General features: G+C 37.4%; 1 protein-coding gene across 3 annotated transcripts in view; it reads left to right on the top strand.

Moving 5' to 3' along the window:
• Window positions 1–17,925, top strand: part of RAB3GAP2 (RAB3 GTPase activating non-catalytic protein subunit 2) — a 48,317-nt gene that overhangs the window by 12,300 nt on the left and 18,092 nt on the right. For 2 of the 3 annotated variants that reach the window (XM_084512977.1, XM_084512976.1), the window contains exons 3-19: window positions 2,330–2,453; window positions 4,532–4,613; window positions 6,699–6,746; window positions 6,863–6,938; window positions 7,106–7,207; window positions 8,266–8,365; window positions 8,692–8,790; window positions 9,792–9,940; window positions 10,794–10,873; window positions 10,991–11,080; window positions 11,865–12,004; window positions 13,608–13,824; window positions 14,152–14,295; window positions 14,533–14,615; window positions 15,157–15,221; window positions 15,590–15,680; window positions 17,778–17,905. In XM_084512977.1, the coding sequence (XP_084369103.1) occupies window positions 2,330–2,453; window positions 4,532–4,613; window positions 6,699–6,746; window positions 6,863–6,938; window positions 7,106–7,207; window positions 8,266–8,365; window positions 8,692–8,790; window positions 9,792–9,940; window positions 10,794–10,873; window positions 10,991–11,080; window positions 11,865–12,004; window positions 13,608–13,824; window positions 14,152–14,295; window positions 14,533–14,615; window positions 15,157–15,221; window positions 15,590–15,680; window positions 17,778–17,905 (1,818 nt within the window). The remainder of the gene's footprint in view (window positions 1–2,329; window positions 2,454–4,531; window positions 4,614–6,698; window positions 6,747–6,862; window positions 6,939–7,105; window positions 7,208–8,265; window positions 8,366–8,691; window positions 8,791–9,791; window positions 9,941–10,793; window positions 10,874–10,990; window positions 11,081–11,864; window positions 12,005–13,607; window positions 13,825–14,151; window positions 14,296–14,532; window positions 14,616–15,156; window positions 15,222–15,589; window positions 15,681–17,777; window positions 17,906–17,925) is intronic. The other variant, XM_084512978.1, reaches the window with a different exon arrangement.

Raw genomic sequence — 17,925 nt, 5'->3', positions numbered from 1 at the left:
ACACATTACATTAAAAATAACTGCAGGGATTTTCTTTGGTTTCTGGTTATGTGTTTTTGCACTTAATACGTTTACCTTTGTCACAAGGAGTTAAAATCATGAGTGTCCCAGGAAATCATTATCACTATCTCTTTGTAAAGTCTTGAAAAATGCCAGTGTGCTCTGTGTGTTAGAAATACCTGGATAAAAATTGTTAGCAATTGGGACTGCAGTCTTGTAACCTCAGGTATCCCTGCTGAGGTTGCATGACTGTACATTTTCTGTGGAAGGAAAAAGTTTTTTGTGACTTCATGACAGGATTGCCTTTCTGCAAGGAACTTTCTCTTGTTGATATTGCGTAGGCAAGGACTAGGCCATTCATAGTGATGATGGATAGGAGTGGGAAGAAGCCAATCTCTTGTCATGCACGGATCTTTTCCTAGAGCCTTTCATAGAATCATAGAATATTTCAAGCTAGAAGGGACCCATGAGGATCATTTAGTACAACTCCTGGGTCTGCTCGAGATGACCCAAAAACCAGAACCGAACGCTTCTTGAACTCTAGCAGGCTCAGTGCCATGGCCACTGCCCTGGAGAGCCTGTTCCAGTGCCGGACTGCTATCAGTAAAGAACCTTTCTAACACCCAGTCTGAACCTTTCCTGTCCCAGCTCCATGCTGATCCCTCTGGTCCTTTTTGCTGTCACCAGGAATACAGCTGAGAGGGAAATGTAGAATTCACACATAGCAATGAGGTGTAATAAGTGTAATAATGCATAGAGAGTGCAGGGTCATTGGTCAGTGTGTGAAGTAGCTGGTTTTTTTTAATAGAGGAGTTTCCTGTTACTTCACTTTAGGGAGTTGTAGGTGAAAACAACTAGCTCTTCACTTAATCCTCAGGCGTTTCTTACAAAGTCTGGGTTGAAGCTAGCTTAAACTGAGATTTGTACTTTACTGCTGCGAACCATATAGTTTGCTAATAAATATAGTCTAAAGCTTTTGCTGTGTTTGAACTGTAGAAGGGAAGACCCCTGTCGTGGTTCCGCTCGAGTGGGCAGCCGAGCTCCACCACAGCCGCTCTCTCACTCCCCCTCCTCAAAGAGGAATGGGGAGAAAATATGTGAAAAGGGCTCAAGGATTGAGATAAGGACGAGAAAATCACGCAATAATTATTGTAACGGGCAAAACAGACTCGGCATAAGGAGATAGTAAGATTTATTGCCTACAACTAACAAGCGAGAGAAGTGAGAAAACAAAGGAAAAAAAAAAAAAAACAAAAGCACCTTCCCCCCCCCATCCACCCTCTTCCACCTCCTCCCCCCGAGCGGCGCAGGGGAACGGGGAATGGGGGTTATGGTCAGTCTACAGCACTTCTTCTCTGCCGCTCCTTCTCGGTCACTCTCGTCCCCTGTGCTGTGGGGTCCCACCCACGGGATGCAGTCCTTGATGAACTGATCTGGCGTGGGCTTCCCACAGGCAGCAGCTCTTCCAGAACTGCTCCAGATATGGGTCCGTACCATGGGGTCCATCCCTCAGGAGAAAACTGCTCCAACCTGGCTCCCCTACGGGCAGCAGCTCCTGCCAGATCACCTGCTCCTGCGTGGGCTCCTCTCCACGGGCTACAGGTCCGGCCCGGAATCTGCTCCGGCAGGGGTCTTCCACAGGCGGCAGCCTCCGTCGGTGCAGGGCCACCTGCTCCACCGTGGTCTCCTCCACGGGCTGCAGCGTGGAACCCTGCTCCACCGTGGTACTCCATGGGCTGCAGGGGGACATCCTGCTTCACCATGGTCCTCACCACAGGCCGCAGGGGACTTCTGCTCCGGCGCCTGGAGCACCTCTCCCCCTCCTTCTACACTGACCTTGGTGCAAGGCTGTTCTCTCACTCCCTTGACTCTCCCGGCTGCTGTGTGGCGCAGCGTTTTTTCCCTGTCTTAAATATGCTCTCACAGAGGCGCAAAACAGCATCGCTTATTGGCTCGGATCTGGAAAACAATGGGGCCCTTCCCAAACATGGGGCAGCTTCTAGATCTTTCTCACAGAAACCACCCCTATGGCTCCCTGCTACCAAAACCTTGCCACGTAAACCCACTACAACCCCAAATAAATATTACTTACAATCTAAACTCCCAATGGGGAGTTTTCTGTTTTCTGATGTGCAAACATGCAGATATAATTTGTGCAAGGTTGCCTTTTAGTGTATCATGGCTTTTTATGCACGTTGGAGGGCCAGCAACTTGAAAGGTGATTGGGCATTCAGCACTGGTATTGACAGCAAGTCAGAGTGTCATGAATCTTAGAGGTGTTTCTGTATGTAAAAATGATTGCATGCATTAACTAAAGCTTTACCTGTAGGAAGAAGAGGAATCTGCTTCCAAGAACCAGAAAAATTACTGGCTTCAAGACTGTGTGTTATCCTTGTCACCAACAAATGACCTGATGGTAATAGCCAATGAGCAGAAAGCAGTTTTCTTAGTGTGTAAGTATACATTCTACTAAGTATATGTGCTAGTACATTTAATAGTAGTGAGATCTGTTTTTTTTTCTCCTGTCTACTTACCCTCCCAAGTCATATTTTGAAGAATTTTGTAATGTTCTGTAGTAGCTGTTGTGCATTTTCTAGGTATTGCTTGCTAAGTTACTTATTTTGTCCTTATTTCTCATCTATAGTGTTATCTGAGAAAAATATTTAATCATTAATAATTAAATCCAAAATATGCTGTATAAATACCCTGTTAATCAGCACTGTTGACATTAATCATGCCCAATAAGCAAAACAAAACATTTCTGTTAGTTTTACCCTTACTAAAATATTTTAACTTATTTTTCTTCTCCTTTGAAAAAAATCAACTGAGTCACACTTGAAGGTGAGAAAATTGAGGTGGATTGTCTGATAGAAAATTCTTCTCCATCCTGAAGAATGTGTGGCTTTTTATTCTACTCTAAAGCAGAGTTCTCAAACTGTTTTTAGAGGTACCCTGAATACTATATAAACACTTGATCAGCCATCTTCCATTTGCAAATGTGCTAATGCCTGGGGTATTTCTCTTAACACGTGCAATTGGTGGTATATGTGCTTGATGCTGGGAAACCTAATGCTATGGGGTTATTCTTCCCCATTGCTCTCATGAGATCCCACCTGGAGAACTGCATTCAGCTCTGGAGCCCTCAGCATAAGAAAGACACAGACCTGTTAGAGCTGGTCTGGAGAAGTGCCATGAGGACGATCAGAGGTCTCAAGCACCTCTCCTATGAAGACAGGCTAAGAGAGCTGGGGTTGTTCAGGCTAGAGAAGAGGAGAACTTACAGCAGCCTTCTAGTACTTAAAGGGGGCCTACAAGGAGAGATAGGGAAGGACTTTTGGTCAGGGAGCGTAGTGATAGAACAAGGGGGAATGGCGTTAACTAAAAGAGGGTAGATGTAGATCAGGTATAAGGAAGAAGCTCTTCACTCTGACGGTAGTGAGGCACCAGAACAGGTTGCCCAGAAAAGCTGTGGATGCCCCATCCCTGGAAGTGTTTAAGGCCAGGTTGGATGGGGCTTTGAGCAACCTGATTTTGTGGAAGGTGTCCCTCTCTGCCCATGGCAGGGCAGTTGGAACTAGACGATCTTTAAGGTCCCTTCCAACCCAAACCATTCTGTGATTCTTTAATATCCTTTAAAAACAAAACCATGCACACACACACACACACAAAAAATTGTTGAAGCTTGGAGTTGCGTGAATAAGCAAATGTGCGTTATTTTGTCATGCTGCAAATGGAGTTACGTGCCATTATATATTCTAAAAAACATGTAGGTTAGTTGCTAATTTTTCACAGAAAATAAAATGACAGTGGTACTCCTCAGAAAGTTCCTAATGGATCAAGAATAAGTAGATACTTTAGCTCACCTGCTAGAGAACTGCTGCGGCTGAACTGCTCTGTAGTAACTGTACCTACCACATGGCAGTGGTAGATTGTCCCTGTGTCTCAAGTTTTAGGCGTCAGACAAATCCCACGCAACGTGAGTTGTACATTTGAAACTGGAAGATGATTCAACAGTAAAATGTCAGTTGCAATTCAACCCTGTCAATAAGAAAGCGTAGCGTTTTCTAACCTTGGTTATGATGCGATCATTAAAAGATGTCAGATTTAGTGTAGGATTCCCATGCCTGTTTTGGGGAGTTAAAGTTTTGCTATCTGTTTGAGCTCAACTTCAGTAATCATTCCAGAAGAAGCTTGCCCTTGCTTAATACTTTTATCCCAAAGATGCCTGTTATATTAATTGAACCTGTTAAAATTTCAGGAAGCGGGTGTTATTGTATGTAGGTTTTCGAACAAAACCAAGTGTTCAGAAGGATTGTAACAGCATAATGTTCTATTTGAGTTTGTAAGAGACAAGATTGCTAAAGAAAAGATAGTAAAAAGTGTTCTATTTACAGTCTTCAAGGTATCTAATTGGTGCTTAAAATAAGTGTGGTAGGATGTGTTATACAGAAGCAAAGATTTAAGAATAGAATTATATCTGTGAGATGCAAGACATTACAGTTCAATAGATGCTATCTGTTTTTAATGGCAGCTAAATGGAAGCACAGTGACCAGGGAAAAGAAGAAATGCAGTATGCTGTTGGCTGGAGTGGCTCTCTGAATGTTGAAGAAGGGTAGGTCTTGAAATGTAGTTGTGATTAAAATGTTTTTGTATTTAATAATTGGTAGCATATAGTTTTTTGGCTTTTATCCAAGCACATTCACGGTTTTATACATTTTAATGTTGAAAACAACACTAGTAAGTTGTGTGACCTTTGTCTGCATAGGTCACTCTTCATGGGCAGTGTGATATCTGAAGACAAGTTCATAAAATTGAGAAATGCTCTCTGCAAATCACTGTATTTCCATATAACTTAGGCATTCTGAACAAATCTGGATTATCAAGCTTTTTACAAGTTCCTGTTACCGGAAGATAGAAGTATATGTATTCTTTTATTATGGATTATTTATTATGGATTAGATGGTATTATGTCAGGGCATGTTGTAACTGGAAATGTATGAAGTTTTAGAAATTCTTCTTCACATTTTCAAAACCTAAAGCAAGTAGAAAGTCAGCTCTTTAATTAGGAAGTCAGTCGTAGTTACAAACAGTGATCAACATTAACATGCTTTTTAATGTATTAATCTTCTTAGAAGCATTGAATTTCATCTATGCTTTGCATCTTTGACCTCCATAGTAAATAGTCTTTTACATGTTTCTGTCATGTTTTGAAATGGTTTTAGGCTCTAAGTCATTAAGAGGACTTGGAAAATTTGCCTTGGTCATACATGTGGTGTTTATATGAAATTTTTGCTAGATTTGTCTTCAGATAACCAGACTGATGATTTCTGGAATCTCCCATATGGAATAGGATTTGGATTTCCTTATGGAGTTTGCAGTCTTGAGTTGCTGCCTGCCTTTGAACATGACCGTTGGCATCAACCTTCTGTTATTCTGTAGGAGGCACTGACTTAACCAGTCTATCTCCAATCTGTAAAAATAAGCTTGCTGCTGCCATATATTTGAACTGTTTTATGGTGTGTCTGTTTAGGACTTTTCCCTATCTGAAATTACCCTGTCATTTTTTATTGAATACAAAGAAAAAAAAAAAGCGAACTCTGGGGTCTTAATATTGTCAGAGCCCCAAGAGATGCTGTCATACTGGAATGGGTAGCTTTGTTTAGATAAACAGTTATATTTGCTGTGGCTTGATTTAAGGGTGTCCTGTAGGTGAGGGTTTTATTTCTGGGTAAGTGTAAATATAACAGATACTGTCAGATTGTCTGAAGACTTGAATTTTTTGCCCAGAGTTGCCTTCACCTGAAAATGCCCTGTGGTGGCTAAGCTTTCCTATTAAAGATGAGATTTCACTGAGCTGCGATTGTGTTGCAACTCATGTTAAACTTGCATTTAGAAAGCTTCTGTCTGTAATTGTCTAGCCTGGTAATTTAATTGTTCCATGGGGAGTGAAGGCGACCTCAAATGCAAATAATCTACAATACTGCAGGCATTTATGCTTAAAGTGATGTTTGGAATGTCATCTTGAATGTATATGCTTTTTCACAAAACCTCTGTACTGCTTGTGTTTCCCCAGAAAACTTCCTATTGTGGTAACAGTTAAATAACTTTTGATTTGAAATATTGTGGCCTGCCCTTCTGCTTGCCTTTTGCATGCCCTGCCTGCCTTACATTGAATGTGCTCAGATTCTTCTGTAGCTGAGAAGACCATGCTCTTGAAATGCTCTCAAATTATAAAGTGGTGAAATGCGGTGGATGTAAAATCTTACTCAATTACATAATGTACTTCTGAAGTACATTTTGATAAGCATGGTTCAATTTTTTTTTTAAGACTTGGTATATATCAATACAGATCAGAACAAATGTATTTTCCTTTATATATGTGTCGTTTGACTTAAATCTTTACTGAAAAGTATTGTCAGAGTAATCAGTCTGTGAATGATGAAAGAACATTAAAAAGGTGCAGTAAGTACTTATGCAATCTATTTGGGCACTGTTCATGTGAACTTGTAATTTAAAGCATTTTTTAAATGAAAGTGGTTTTTTTTGCCTTTTTTGGTATGAATTTGATAAATTATGTGCTGAGTTAATATTTTTTTAAAATATTAAAAATCCTGATTTGGCAAGATCTGTCATGTAGAGCAAACTTTCACAACTGGAGGATAAAATGCACTTATTTGTTTTATCTTTCTGTTTCTAGTGAATGTGTGAGTAGTGTATTATGTATCCCACTGGCAAGTCAAAAGAGGTAAGAATTGATATTCGTGTGAATATGCATTGTCAGTCTCCTTATATTAATTACGCTTACGTCTGCAGCTTAGAACAGGATTTATTTTTAACTTCTGGTATGTCTTTGTGAAACAGGAGTTCCACAGGTCGTCCTGACTGGACCTGCATTGTGGTTGGCTTCACCTCTGGCTATGTTCGTTTTTATACTGAGGTATGTTTCTCAGCATGGCAGGCCCACAAGGTAATAAACTGTAATAAACATTTCTATAAAATATCTATTTCTGTAGTTACTGATTTTTGCCTTCCCTTAAAAAAAAAAAAAAAAAAAAAAAAAAAAAAGGACAATATTGTTCACACTCACTATTCTTTCTCTTTTAGAGTGGAGTACTGCTTCTTGCACAGCTTCTAAATGAAGATCCTGTCCTGCAGCTTAAGTGCAGAACCTATGAAATTCCCAGGCATCCTGGTGTCACAGAACAGGTTTTGTCAGATTATTTCAAAAGCGAAGTGGCAATGTTAAGGGGTATGGAAGGGAGTCTTCTCTGTGAATCCTCTACATCCTTTACCAGTGTTTGATGGGTAGAAAATTCTATGGAACAAGAGACTATGAATTTCTTGTTCTAGAACTATTTTTGCTTGTATAGTTAGAGGATTCAAGTTTTCTTTTACTTTTTGAGTTTGCTCTGTAGATTTGTTTCTGTTTTGTCTGTGACAGTGTTGCAAAGGAAGGATTCATTCATTTCCTGTTTTTTCATTTATGTGCACAAAATATGATAATATATTGATGAAAGGAGAAAACACATCTTGATAGATGCCAAGAGCTACATATACTCATTTGTAAGCACGTGCTTCACAGAGAAGATAGTGGAAATTTAAAAAAAAAAGTGTTTATTGGAGGTGGTGCTAAGAATCTGCATGTAATTTTGAGTATTTCCTGTATAGAGAAGGTTTTGTAGACCTCAGGCTATTTAGTAGAAAAGTCATCTTTCTTTGCTCTTGGCTGAGTTGACATGCTTTATGCAGAAAACTAATGAAGTTACAAAAACTTCCAAGCTTGCTTTATGCAGATGCTCATGTGATTTTTAGTATGACGTTCAGTTTTGAAATACGGAAAGATTAAGGAATTTGAATCTTCCAATTTATATGACATTTTTGTGCCCAAGGGGTTGGTAATTCAGATACTAATCTCCTTTGCTAATTTTGTTTGTAAAACCTTGACAGTTGTATTCTAGATAAACGTGTCTTTCTGTGGCCTTCACAAGCTGCTGTAACTTTTGTTTTCTCTCTAAGACATAAAATATATTAACCAAACATAAGTCACTGAAACAAGATAAAAAAAAAAAATATATAAAATGATGGGCTTTAAATAACTGTTCGTATATGGGACAGTGTTAATACTTAATTTTAGTGGTTTTGCTGCCTGGGGCTTGTTAGAAATTAACTCTTTGGTTGTAATGCTTTTTTTTGTGTAGTTAACAGCTTCTTTTCTAGTTTGTACTGTTAGAACAGTAACTGTCTTCTCCCATTTGCTTTCACAGAATGAAGAACTAAGTATCTTGTATCCAGCAGCAATAGTGACAATTGATGGTTTCAGCCTCTTTCAGTCCCTTCGCGCATGTCGCAATCAGGTAGCAAGAGGTATGTTTAAGAGGAAATACTTATTTCTGAGTCTGTTAATAGAACATTACACTACATGAAATTTACTTAGGTTTGTCAGATATCAAATCATGGTGAAGTTTGTATCTTCCTTGCTTGTCCTTTAATGTGGATGCATCTATTGCATCTTTGCAGATTCCTTCCACAACAGAAAATGTCCTCAGAGTGCAAGTTGCCTGAGTGATATTGACTGTCTTGCACATTCTAAACATAAACTTAAAATCTTCTCATTTTTTTTTCCTTTATTATGCTATTGCTTTGTCTTTGACTCAGTAGAGGTTTTTCTGTGTTTTATCAAATTTTGTCAGCTGCAGCATCTGGCAATGAGAATGTTCAGCCGCCACCATTGGCTTATAAGAAGTGGGGTTTGCAGGATGTGGATACAATTGTTGACCATGCTAGTATTGGTAAGCATTTCTGTTTGTTTTCAGATATTTGGCTTGAATGAAATTGAACGGTTTAGTGTTGTTAAGCTTGAGGTGATAGCACTTGTAAGTGGTAGTGTTTGGATAAAAATAAATACTGGGAGAAGGCTGGTGTAATGAATGATAAAATTTACCACCATCAGAAGTACATTGTATTTTGTCTACTAGTCTCTTTGACAATCCACTGTCCATTTGAGGGGAGAGAAAGGATATTACAGTGCTATCTGTCTTGTCTTCTAATTTGGCAAGAAACAGACCAGAGAGACTAGATCAGATGCAGTTCTTCCCTTTTCTGCCAGGTTAAAGAACTGTCTGGCAGGCAAGTTCAGCCTGATGGGGGTTTTGCCTGAATCTAGCATATCAAGAAACTAAAATTTGAGATTGTGCCTTTTCAAAAAAGGCAAATGTACTTCTAGACTCCAACTTTTACTTCTTAGGAATTTGCAGAAGCCCAAATTCTTGTCAGACAGGCAGATCAGAGTGACAGTAAACTTCATTTCTCTTCCATCTTTTCACAAAAGCATGTGGGAGGTCAGAAGAGGGCTAAACAAGCAAGTGAAGTGCATTTGGTTAACCATCAATAGATGTGTTTTGCTGCTGAACTCTGCAATACTGATACTGTTCTTCAGGGTGCATCTCTGCTGGTTCTGTAGTTGTTAATGTTCAGCAAATATGTGGGAAGCTTCACTTTTCTTATCATGTAAGATTGTTCCTATTTTTTATCATCACAAGTCAGCTTTTTTTAATGAAAACTTGGACGCTTTGTCTTACTTTTGCTCTTCTAAACAAGCAAACTATGCATTATAATTAACTAAAAGACATTAGGTTATTTCTGCTGTATTCTTTGGAATGTATATGGTTAGAGGTACTCCTTCCCAAATCTTGGCTGGTCAGTCAAGAAAGCAAGGCAGGAATGTATTCAGACTTGCATTGCATGTTTTTGTTCTGAAAGTATAAGACACTCACTTCAATGTTTTTGTTAGGCATCATGACACTATGTCCTTTTGACCAAATGAAGACTGCCTCCAATATAGGTGGATATAATGCAGCTATAAAAAACAGCCCACCTGCTATGTCTCAGTATGTTACTGTTGGATCCAATCCTTTCACTGGTTTCTTTTTTGCCCTGGAGGTATGTACCACAAAGCTGACTTTCTGAAACTGTTTGAATAAGTAATTCTTTTTATTTCTATATATTTCTAAGTTATGCTTACAGACATTGTGTGCTGATGATTCCCCCTCTTCATCAGAAATTGGAATCATTTGGTAATGGTAGTAACGTCTGCCACAGGTTTCTGTCGATTATTTATCCTAAAACAAATTTGATAGAAATTTGTTAATTTATTGCAAATTAGGTAATCTGAGGTTTTATTTATAATTAGGTTGTGGTTGTGTAAACATGTCTCTTAGGGATTTTTGCAGGCTTTTGGGCTTCGGTCATGCATTTGGCCTGAGTATACTGTGGTGACTTCATACAGTGACAATGCTACTTGTAGAAGAGAACTACAGCTTTTGCTTAATGTTGCCTGTAATACGCTTAAACTTCCTTTGTTTCTTGTATTGGAGGAGAAGGTTGGCAATGTAGCTGTGTGTGTCTTGTACATTCAGACCCTACATCTGTGCTGGCCTTATCAGGGTTAAAAATTGACTGAAAATGCCAGAATTGGAATTTTGATTTTGTACTTGCTTTTGCAATATGTTTATGGCAGAACTGTTAGCATTGGTATTTGCAAGGACATCAAAGCCATATACCAGCTAACTCTTCATGATAACTCATACACAGAGTTTATTTAACTTCTGTTGCAGCCAAATTTACTGAGCTACCAGTGACTTGCGGGAGGATTTTGAAATGGTAAAGATGTCAGAATGGCTCTTCCGGGGGGCAATTAATTAAAATTTTGTAGAGTCTTAAAGCTGTGCTTTATAAGCTGAAAGTCCACAGGAGGCCTAAAAAACTACCTAAACTTTTTGTTTCTTCCTTCCAGGGTAGCTCACAGCCTCTGTTGTCTCATGTTGCCTTAGCAGTTGCAAGTAAACTGACTTCAGCATTATTTCATGCTGCTAGGTAATGAAATAAAAAATAATATTAAATTTTTTTAATTTTAGTAACTACCTAATAGTTTGAGATTTTTTTTTTCAGAAACATTAATATAATTCTCCTAATACCATTTTCTATTGCAAGTGGCTGGCTTGGTTGGAAGAGCAAACATGAAGAAGAACCTGCCCAAAAACAGAAACCAAAAGTTGAACCAGCAACCCCATTGGCAGTGAGGCAAGTTTGATAATACTGTCTCAATTGCTTTAAAAATCTTTTCTTAATTATTTGAATTATTTTGAAAAGTGCATAACTGAACCTGTTTGTTTTTCCTGACTTTAAACCGTGATGATAATTTGCTGATCACTTGTTTTAAGCTTTGTTTCATTTCAGTTTTATTCTGTGCAAATTATACATTTCTTCAACTTCTACTGTGTGTTTGTTGTTGCTGTAAAAGAAGTTTGCACAGTTTAATATTAGTGTAAGTGCATGAACATCCCCTGAAGTTTATCACTGAAGTACTTCAAAGAAGCTGCATAAGTTGCTTGTTGCTTATAACTTAAAGCCTCTCAAAAAAAAAAAAAAAAAAAAAAGGCATCTCCATTTCCTGTTGTGTGAGGAGAGAGAAAGGGGGGAAAAAAGGTTGTAACTTAATGCTTTCAAGAAGGCTGATAAAGACTAAGAAATTGGGAAGGACAATCAAGATTGAATTTAAAGTATTTTCAAGACTATTTGGCAGTCAGAGAGGGCTTACAAAGTAACACTGCTCTGAGAACCTTGTGTGACAACACATTGCCAAGGCAGCTGCTTATCCTAGTTTCTGAAGTTTGGTTTTCAGTAGGACATCGACAGACCTACAGGATCTCTCAGTAGAGAGCACAAAGAGTTGTCATCATTTGCTCTTCATTTTACCCAAATCTTTATGGTAGGAAAAATAGGAAGAGAAAAATTAGTCTTTATAGGATACTGTTTAGTATTTTTTCAGAAAAATTTGTATCTAGTGTTTTTCTTTGATTTTTAGGTTTGGACTTCCAGATTCCCGTCGCCATGGTGAAAGAATATGTCTTTCTCCATGTAACACATTAGCAGCAGTAACAGATGATTTTGGAAGAGTTATTTTACTGGATGTTACAAGAGGACTTGCAGTTCGCATGTGGAAAGGTATGATAGTACATGTAAATACAGCAAATATCTTTCAAAAATACTGTGGCTTCTTATATTCAGACTTAGAATTCCAAATGTTATTCCATTATTATGAAAGACTTTAGTATGTTGTCTTATTACAAACTGAATATTAAAGATGGATTTGTTGTGAACTCCATACAGGTATTGTACCAATCTCTGTAATACCGAAATAGCATATAGTAACAGTTTGGTTTGTATTGTTTCCCTGCAGTCTGTATCCCAGCAGAACGCTTTTGGCCTATTTTTTTTTTAAAGATCTTTAGCTCTATTATCCAAGATTTCTTCGCTTGATAATCTGTAGTATTTTCTTAAATTCTGCTGATAAAGTAAACGATTTTTCAAACTTCTGTTTAGAAGACACACAATTCATTACACTGTCATTTCATCATGGTGACTGCATAGCAAGTGAGTGTTCAGTGTCTTCTGAACTGAGTTTTTTTAAGGAAATGTAGATGTTAAGCTTTCAAATTGTAATCATACCTAATCTTATAACATCTGTTCTCTCTACAGAATTAAAATCTTGCAGTTTTTTGTTTTTTTTTTTAATGAGATGAGAGAGATGTTTTATGTATAGGTAGTAAATCTCTCTCTCTCCTGACAGTTCAGATTAGTGGTCATGAATATAGTAGCAACTTCAGGGACGTGCTGGCAGTGTAATAGCTATAGTAATTTTTAAATATTTTTAAATAAAATTTTTAATAAATCTTTTCTTCCTTACTGAGAGCTTCATATAATGTAGGTTGTACTGTCAGAGGCCCAACTTTTTTTTGGTTGTCAGACACATTTGCCAGCCTTTCCCTACAGCAGCTTTGAGTGAGAGTGTTGAGATGTGAGTTTGTTTGTTTATCTTAAGCAAATCTGTCTAATGAATTAAATATTTTGGACCATATCTTTATCATTAATACAGTTGTGAATACTTTGCAGCCTTCTTGGTGTAATATATCTTGTCGTAAGCTTGTTCTATGCATTAACGTTTCACTTGTGGATTGGAGTATTCATTCATGCTTACTATAAAACATTGCATTTAGTGATGTCAGCAGAATATTTCTTCCTCTTTTGTTTATGAAGTTTGTAAGAGTTTGTACTTGCATTACCCAGAGAGAAAGCGAAGATGAGCATTGTTTACTAAGAATTGCATTTTAATTGCAAAAATATATGAACAAAAACTTACATATCCTACTTGACTATGCAAGTTTCCTTCTTCATTAAATCTTCTCTTTAGTTTTGAAATGTAAGAAATTTGGACGCGTCTCTTTTCTCTGAGAAGTTTGTGCATTGATGCAATGTTGAAAGTACAGACCAGGTGAGGTTTTTTTTTGTTTGTTTTTTGTTTTTTTGTTTTTTTTTTGTGGCTTCTCCCAGAAGAACTTGTTCCTCGCAAAAGTGTTGCAGGAGGCAGCATTTGGTTTGTCTCTGAGGAGTCTTCTGATGGGCCCTGCTCTGAGTGCAGGGACCAAAGCTTAACAGGAATCGGGCTATTGAAAAGTTTGACAGCTTGCCACTGGTAAGCGGGTGGTAATGTATCCTCATCTTGCATTATTTTCTGTACACTAATGAATTTCTGTCTTCTCTTACAAAGGGTACCGTGATGCAGAAGTTGGTTGGATACAGACTGTAGAGGACCTCCATGAGAGGGAAACTGAGAAGGTGGATTATTCTCCTTTTGGAAATGCACAGTGTCCAAGCAGAGTGGCTCAGTTCCTTGTGATCTATGCTCCAAGAAGAGGAATTTTGGAAGTGTGGAGCACACAGCAAGGGCCTCGTGTTGGGGCCTTCAATGTGGGGAAGCATTGTCGGTAAGAAATGGTTAGGATGTGGGCACACTACGCTGTGTTGGTGCAGTACACCAGTACATGCATATTCCAGTGACAAAAGAGGAGAGCACTGGCAGGCTCTTTCTGCATTCTCTGGAGTGTTTCTAGTGAAAGCAGCAACTTATTTTATAGAATGAGATTCTGTCATGCTTCATCACTCTACAGACATCACTGATAAACACATCTAGCAGTTGTTAAGCTTTAGCTTTATATATAAAAAAAGAGTATCATTTTATTCAAGATACGAAAATTGAAGGTTGCTGATTTCATTCTTTACTGTAAATGCCATGTTTTTTTCATTGGTTTCAGGTTATTGTATCCTGGTTATAAAATAATGGGTTTAAACAATGTGACCAGTCAGGGATGGCAGCCCCAGACCTACCAGATATGTCTTGTTGATCCAGTTGCTGGAAGTGTAAAAACTGTCCATGTACCTTTTCATTTTGCATTGAGGTAAGGACTTCATGGACTCTATTTAAGCAACTGAATTTCATTATTGTTTTTAGAAACTATTTTATTTATAGAGAGTGATTCTTGTGTTCATTCTCAGGCTGAGTACTACTCTGGTAATATCCTTATTTTTTTTAAGCATTAAGTTTATTTTTATTAATATAACATTACCTTAAAGTATCATAAATGTAAAGTAGAAAACTTCAGTTTTCTTCATACAGTTAAATTATTTCTCTACAGTGACAAAAAAAGTGAGCGAGCAAAGGATATGCATCTAGTGAAGAAGTTAAATGTTTTACTCAAAGCTAAAGCCTCAGATCCAGGTAGGTTCTCTTAACATACAGTTTGAAGAAATTATTTATTAAATGGTTTGTCTATTATTTGTCCTGTAAGTATAGAAACACAGGTATGGTAACAGTGCTTTCTAACAGCTGCATGTGCTATGAATTATGATCTTTAAGTGGCTTGTATTTTTTTGTAAACTACTGGATTAAATTTATCTCATGCAAAGGTCCAGTATAAGTTTTGTCTGGTAGTTAAATCTTTGATTAAAATCTACTTTGAGTGCTTGCTAGAAACATGATCTGTATACAACCTGTTACGCTACGTAATGCTCAGCGTTTGAATCTATATATCCTTCGTCCTTGAAATAATATATAATTCTTACAGAAGATAGATTTGGAGATGCCACTGAGGTGTTATGTTGTTTTGTTTTCACCAAGCCTATTTCGACAAGCTCTCTAATGTTGTCTTCAACTCTATAGCATGAACTGATCATGTACATCTCAGCTGTGGTGCAGGTAGACTTGTTTGTCAGAATCCATTTTGAAAAATATGAATTAATATCATCGTCTTTGTTTGCAGACTCGATTGAAGCTGAAGCGAAGGAATTAATACTTGATATTAAATACCCTGCTACAAAGAAACAGGTGAATATTTAAAGTCAGTATAGTTCAATATTAGAAAAATGTTGTGTTATTAGATTAGAGCTAAATGCTTTTAAAATATTTAAAAATATTTTAATTGTTCCTAGAGTTGAAGCAAATGATTGAGCTATTGTTTTTACTTGTTCCTTCCTCAAGGCATCTTCCATGATAAGAATTGAAATAATAAAAATAGAGCAGACCAGCAGACCTTACTATAGAATCAAAATATGCCACAAGTATATGTGAAGACAAAAAAAAAAAAAAAAACAACTGAAAATAGTTGTCAAAGTTTTGCTGTTGTTGGCTTACTTTATATGTTTTAACAGTAAAATGAAGTAAATGTTTAATTCTGTTGAATGTCTGCTTGACAGGCTCTGGAAAGTATATTGACAAGTGAACGCGTGCCACTTTCATCTCTCACAAACATCACTCAGACATTAATGGATAATTTAGAAAAACAGGGTAGGTGGATATTTATTTTGCAAATATGGAGAGGCATTTGCACTGTCTGCAGTGCTGTAAGGCAATTGTAGAACTGCTCTGTTCCACAGGGGTATCAGACTTGATCTGCTTAGTTTTGACGCTAGATTTCACAGTATGTTGCTTCTACAGATTTATCTTTTTTTGCATGCAGACAGCAAATAGCTTGCTAACAAATATGCTTTGCTATACTTGCCACGTACGTAACAATTTGTGATTGTACATAAAAAGAAGAATAAATTAACTGGACTGAGCACTTGCATCTAGAAAAAAGCTTCTTTTTGATAAAAGGCTTCACAGACTGGAGATATTTTAGTGCTCTCTCTCTTTCTTAGGAAGACAGTAAAGATATAGTACTTTGGATCTGTAAATCTTAATGTACTGGAGGCACTGAGTATCTGAATTCTGGTCAGATGCCTAGTGTCTTCTTTTGGTAAGCTTCACTGACTTAAATTTCATGTTTCGTCATTATCCATTAATTATCCATTCAAAAAAAAACAGCGTAGTTGCTAAAGTCTGTGAGGTTCTTTCTTTGAAATAATGCACTTGGATCTTTCCAAATCAGGAGAACCTTCTTTGTGTTTGAGGTGACCTCATTTAGGAGATCCAGCTGGATATTGAGGAATAAAGAGGAGAAGCATGTGCCTGCCACTTTGTGTATGTTGCCACTTCTCAGCAGAAGAAATCTGTGCATTTTTTGTTTGTTTGTTTGTTTTCCCTGGATTCATTTCAGCTTGTTAGGAGGTGAAGACTCTTAACAATAAGAGTCAAGAAATCCCTACCACTGTTGTGTCATAGTCCTAAATAAACTGTTTGCCAATTAGAATGGCTGTTTCCCTTGAGACAGCCTCAGTTGAGAATGTGGCAACACATTTTCATATTTTAAAAGCTTTGAGGGGAAATCTTGCTGAGGACATTTTTCGTGGTTTTGACCAGTTTCTTGAAGTGGTGTGTAAAGGAGAGAGGGAGTTTTCACATATGCAGTTCTGTAAGAACTCTCTTTCTTAAGTGTCCTTTTCCACTGAAGAGGAATTGACAGTTGTATACTTAGTGAGGTCTTTGTGTGTATTTTTGTGTATTACTCCCATTAATCCCGTATTGTCATACACAACATTATTTCCTCACAGTCACAATAAAGAACAAACTTTTCTAATGTTCCAGTCTTCTCATTTCACAAGAGTAGTGGCATATCTTCCACTTGTGCTTAGTAGGCAAAAGATAATGTGAAACAGATGCCAGGCTCCATGAATGTTGTGGTTGTGAAGAAGAGGTCAAGTGACTGTGTGTGGCAAACACTGCATTTTTCTGCTTTGTAGGATTTTTTAATAGCAATGGGACAATAGCGTTTAAACTTCATAGGGAGAAGATCATATTTAGAAGCTGTTGTAGATGAAGTTAATGGATTTAGAGATACCTTCCATATAGAAAGGTCTTTTTAGAATCTCTATGAAATGTTTTCTTTTCCAGCACATAAGTTGGAATAAGTTTTTATTCAACATTGCATTGGTGTTAGCTGCATATATTCAGATTGCTTTATTAAAAGTTCAGAAACAATTACATGCATTAGATTTCCAAGACTAAGATTGTAGAAATAAAAATGACAGTGTTGTGCAGAGATGAAACTGAATTCATAGAAATAGATGACAGGCTCTTTTCTGATATAATGGGTATACTATGTTAAAATACTGGCAGAACAAATAAAAGGTTATAGTCTGGTAATTACTTCTTGATAAAAGAATCTGAGACTCAGTGTCTTTTAATTTGGGGCAATTTGTGGTTTGGCCTTAACTCAGGAAAAGACAAATATTTGTTTTGTTCAGTTCCACGTTATCAACCATATTCATTTTTAAAATGAGCCCAATATCTTTCTCTTTAATAAGTCCCATAAAAATAGTTCTTGTTTTATAATGCCAGGAATTAGAAGTAATCTTTGCAAACAGCAGTGCATCAGAAATTAGATTGACATATAGGTCCTCTGGTGTGATTTCCAAAAGGAGAAGTTTAATGTGGCTGCAAAATACGTTCCACTACTTCAGGCTATATATACAAGTTAAAATGCAGGGTCTTTTTCCTCCTCAGAGCTCGAGTGTGTGGATGAAGGACTACTGCAGTTCTGTGCAAACAAGCTAAAGCTGTTACATCTTTATGAACTAGTGAGCAAACTAAATTCCCAAAGCATACAGGAAGACACTAAACCCTCAGAAAATGTGAGTAAATTCAAAATTCA

Source organism: Aythya ferina (genome assembly GCF_964211825.1).
Source record: "Aythya ferina genome assembly, chromosome: 3".
In the NCBI taxonomy this organism is placed as follows: Eukaryota; Metazoa; Chordata; class Aves; order Anseriformes; family Anatidae; genus Aythya; species Aythya ferina.
Note: the sequence above shows the minus strand (reverse complement) of the source record. Positions and strands in the feature narration are given on the sequence as shown.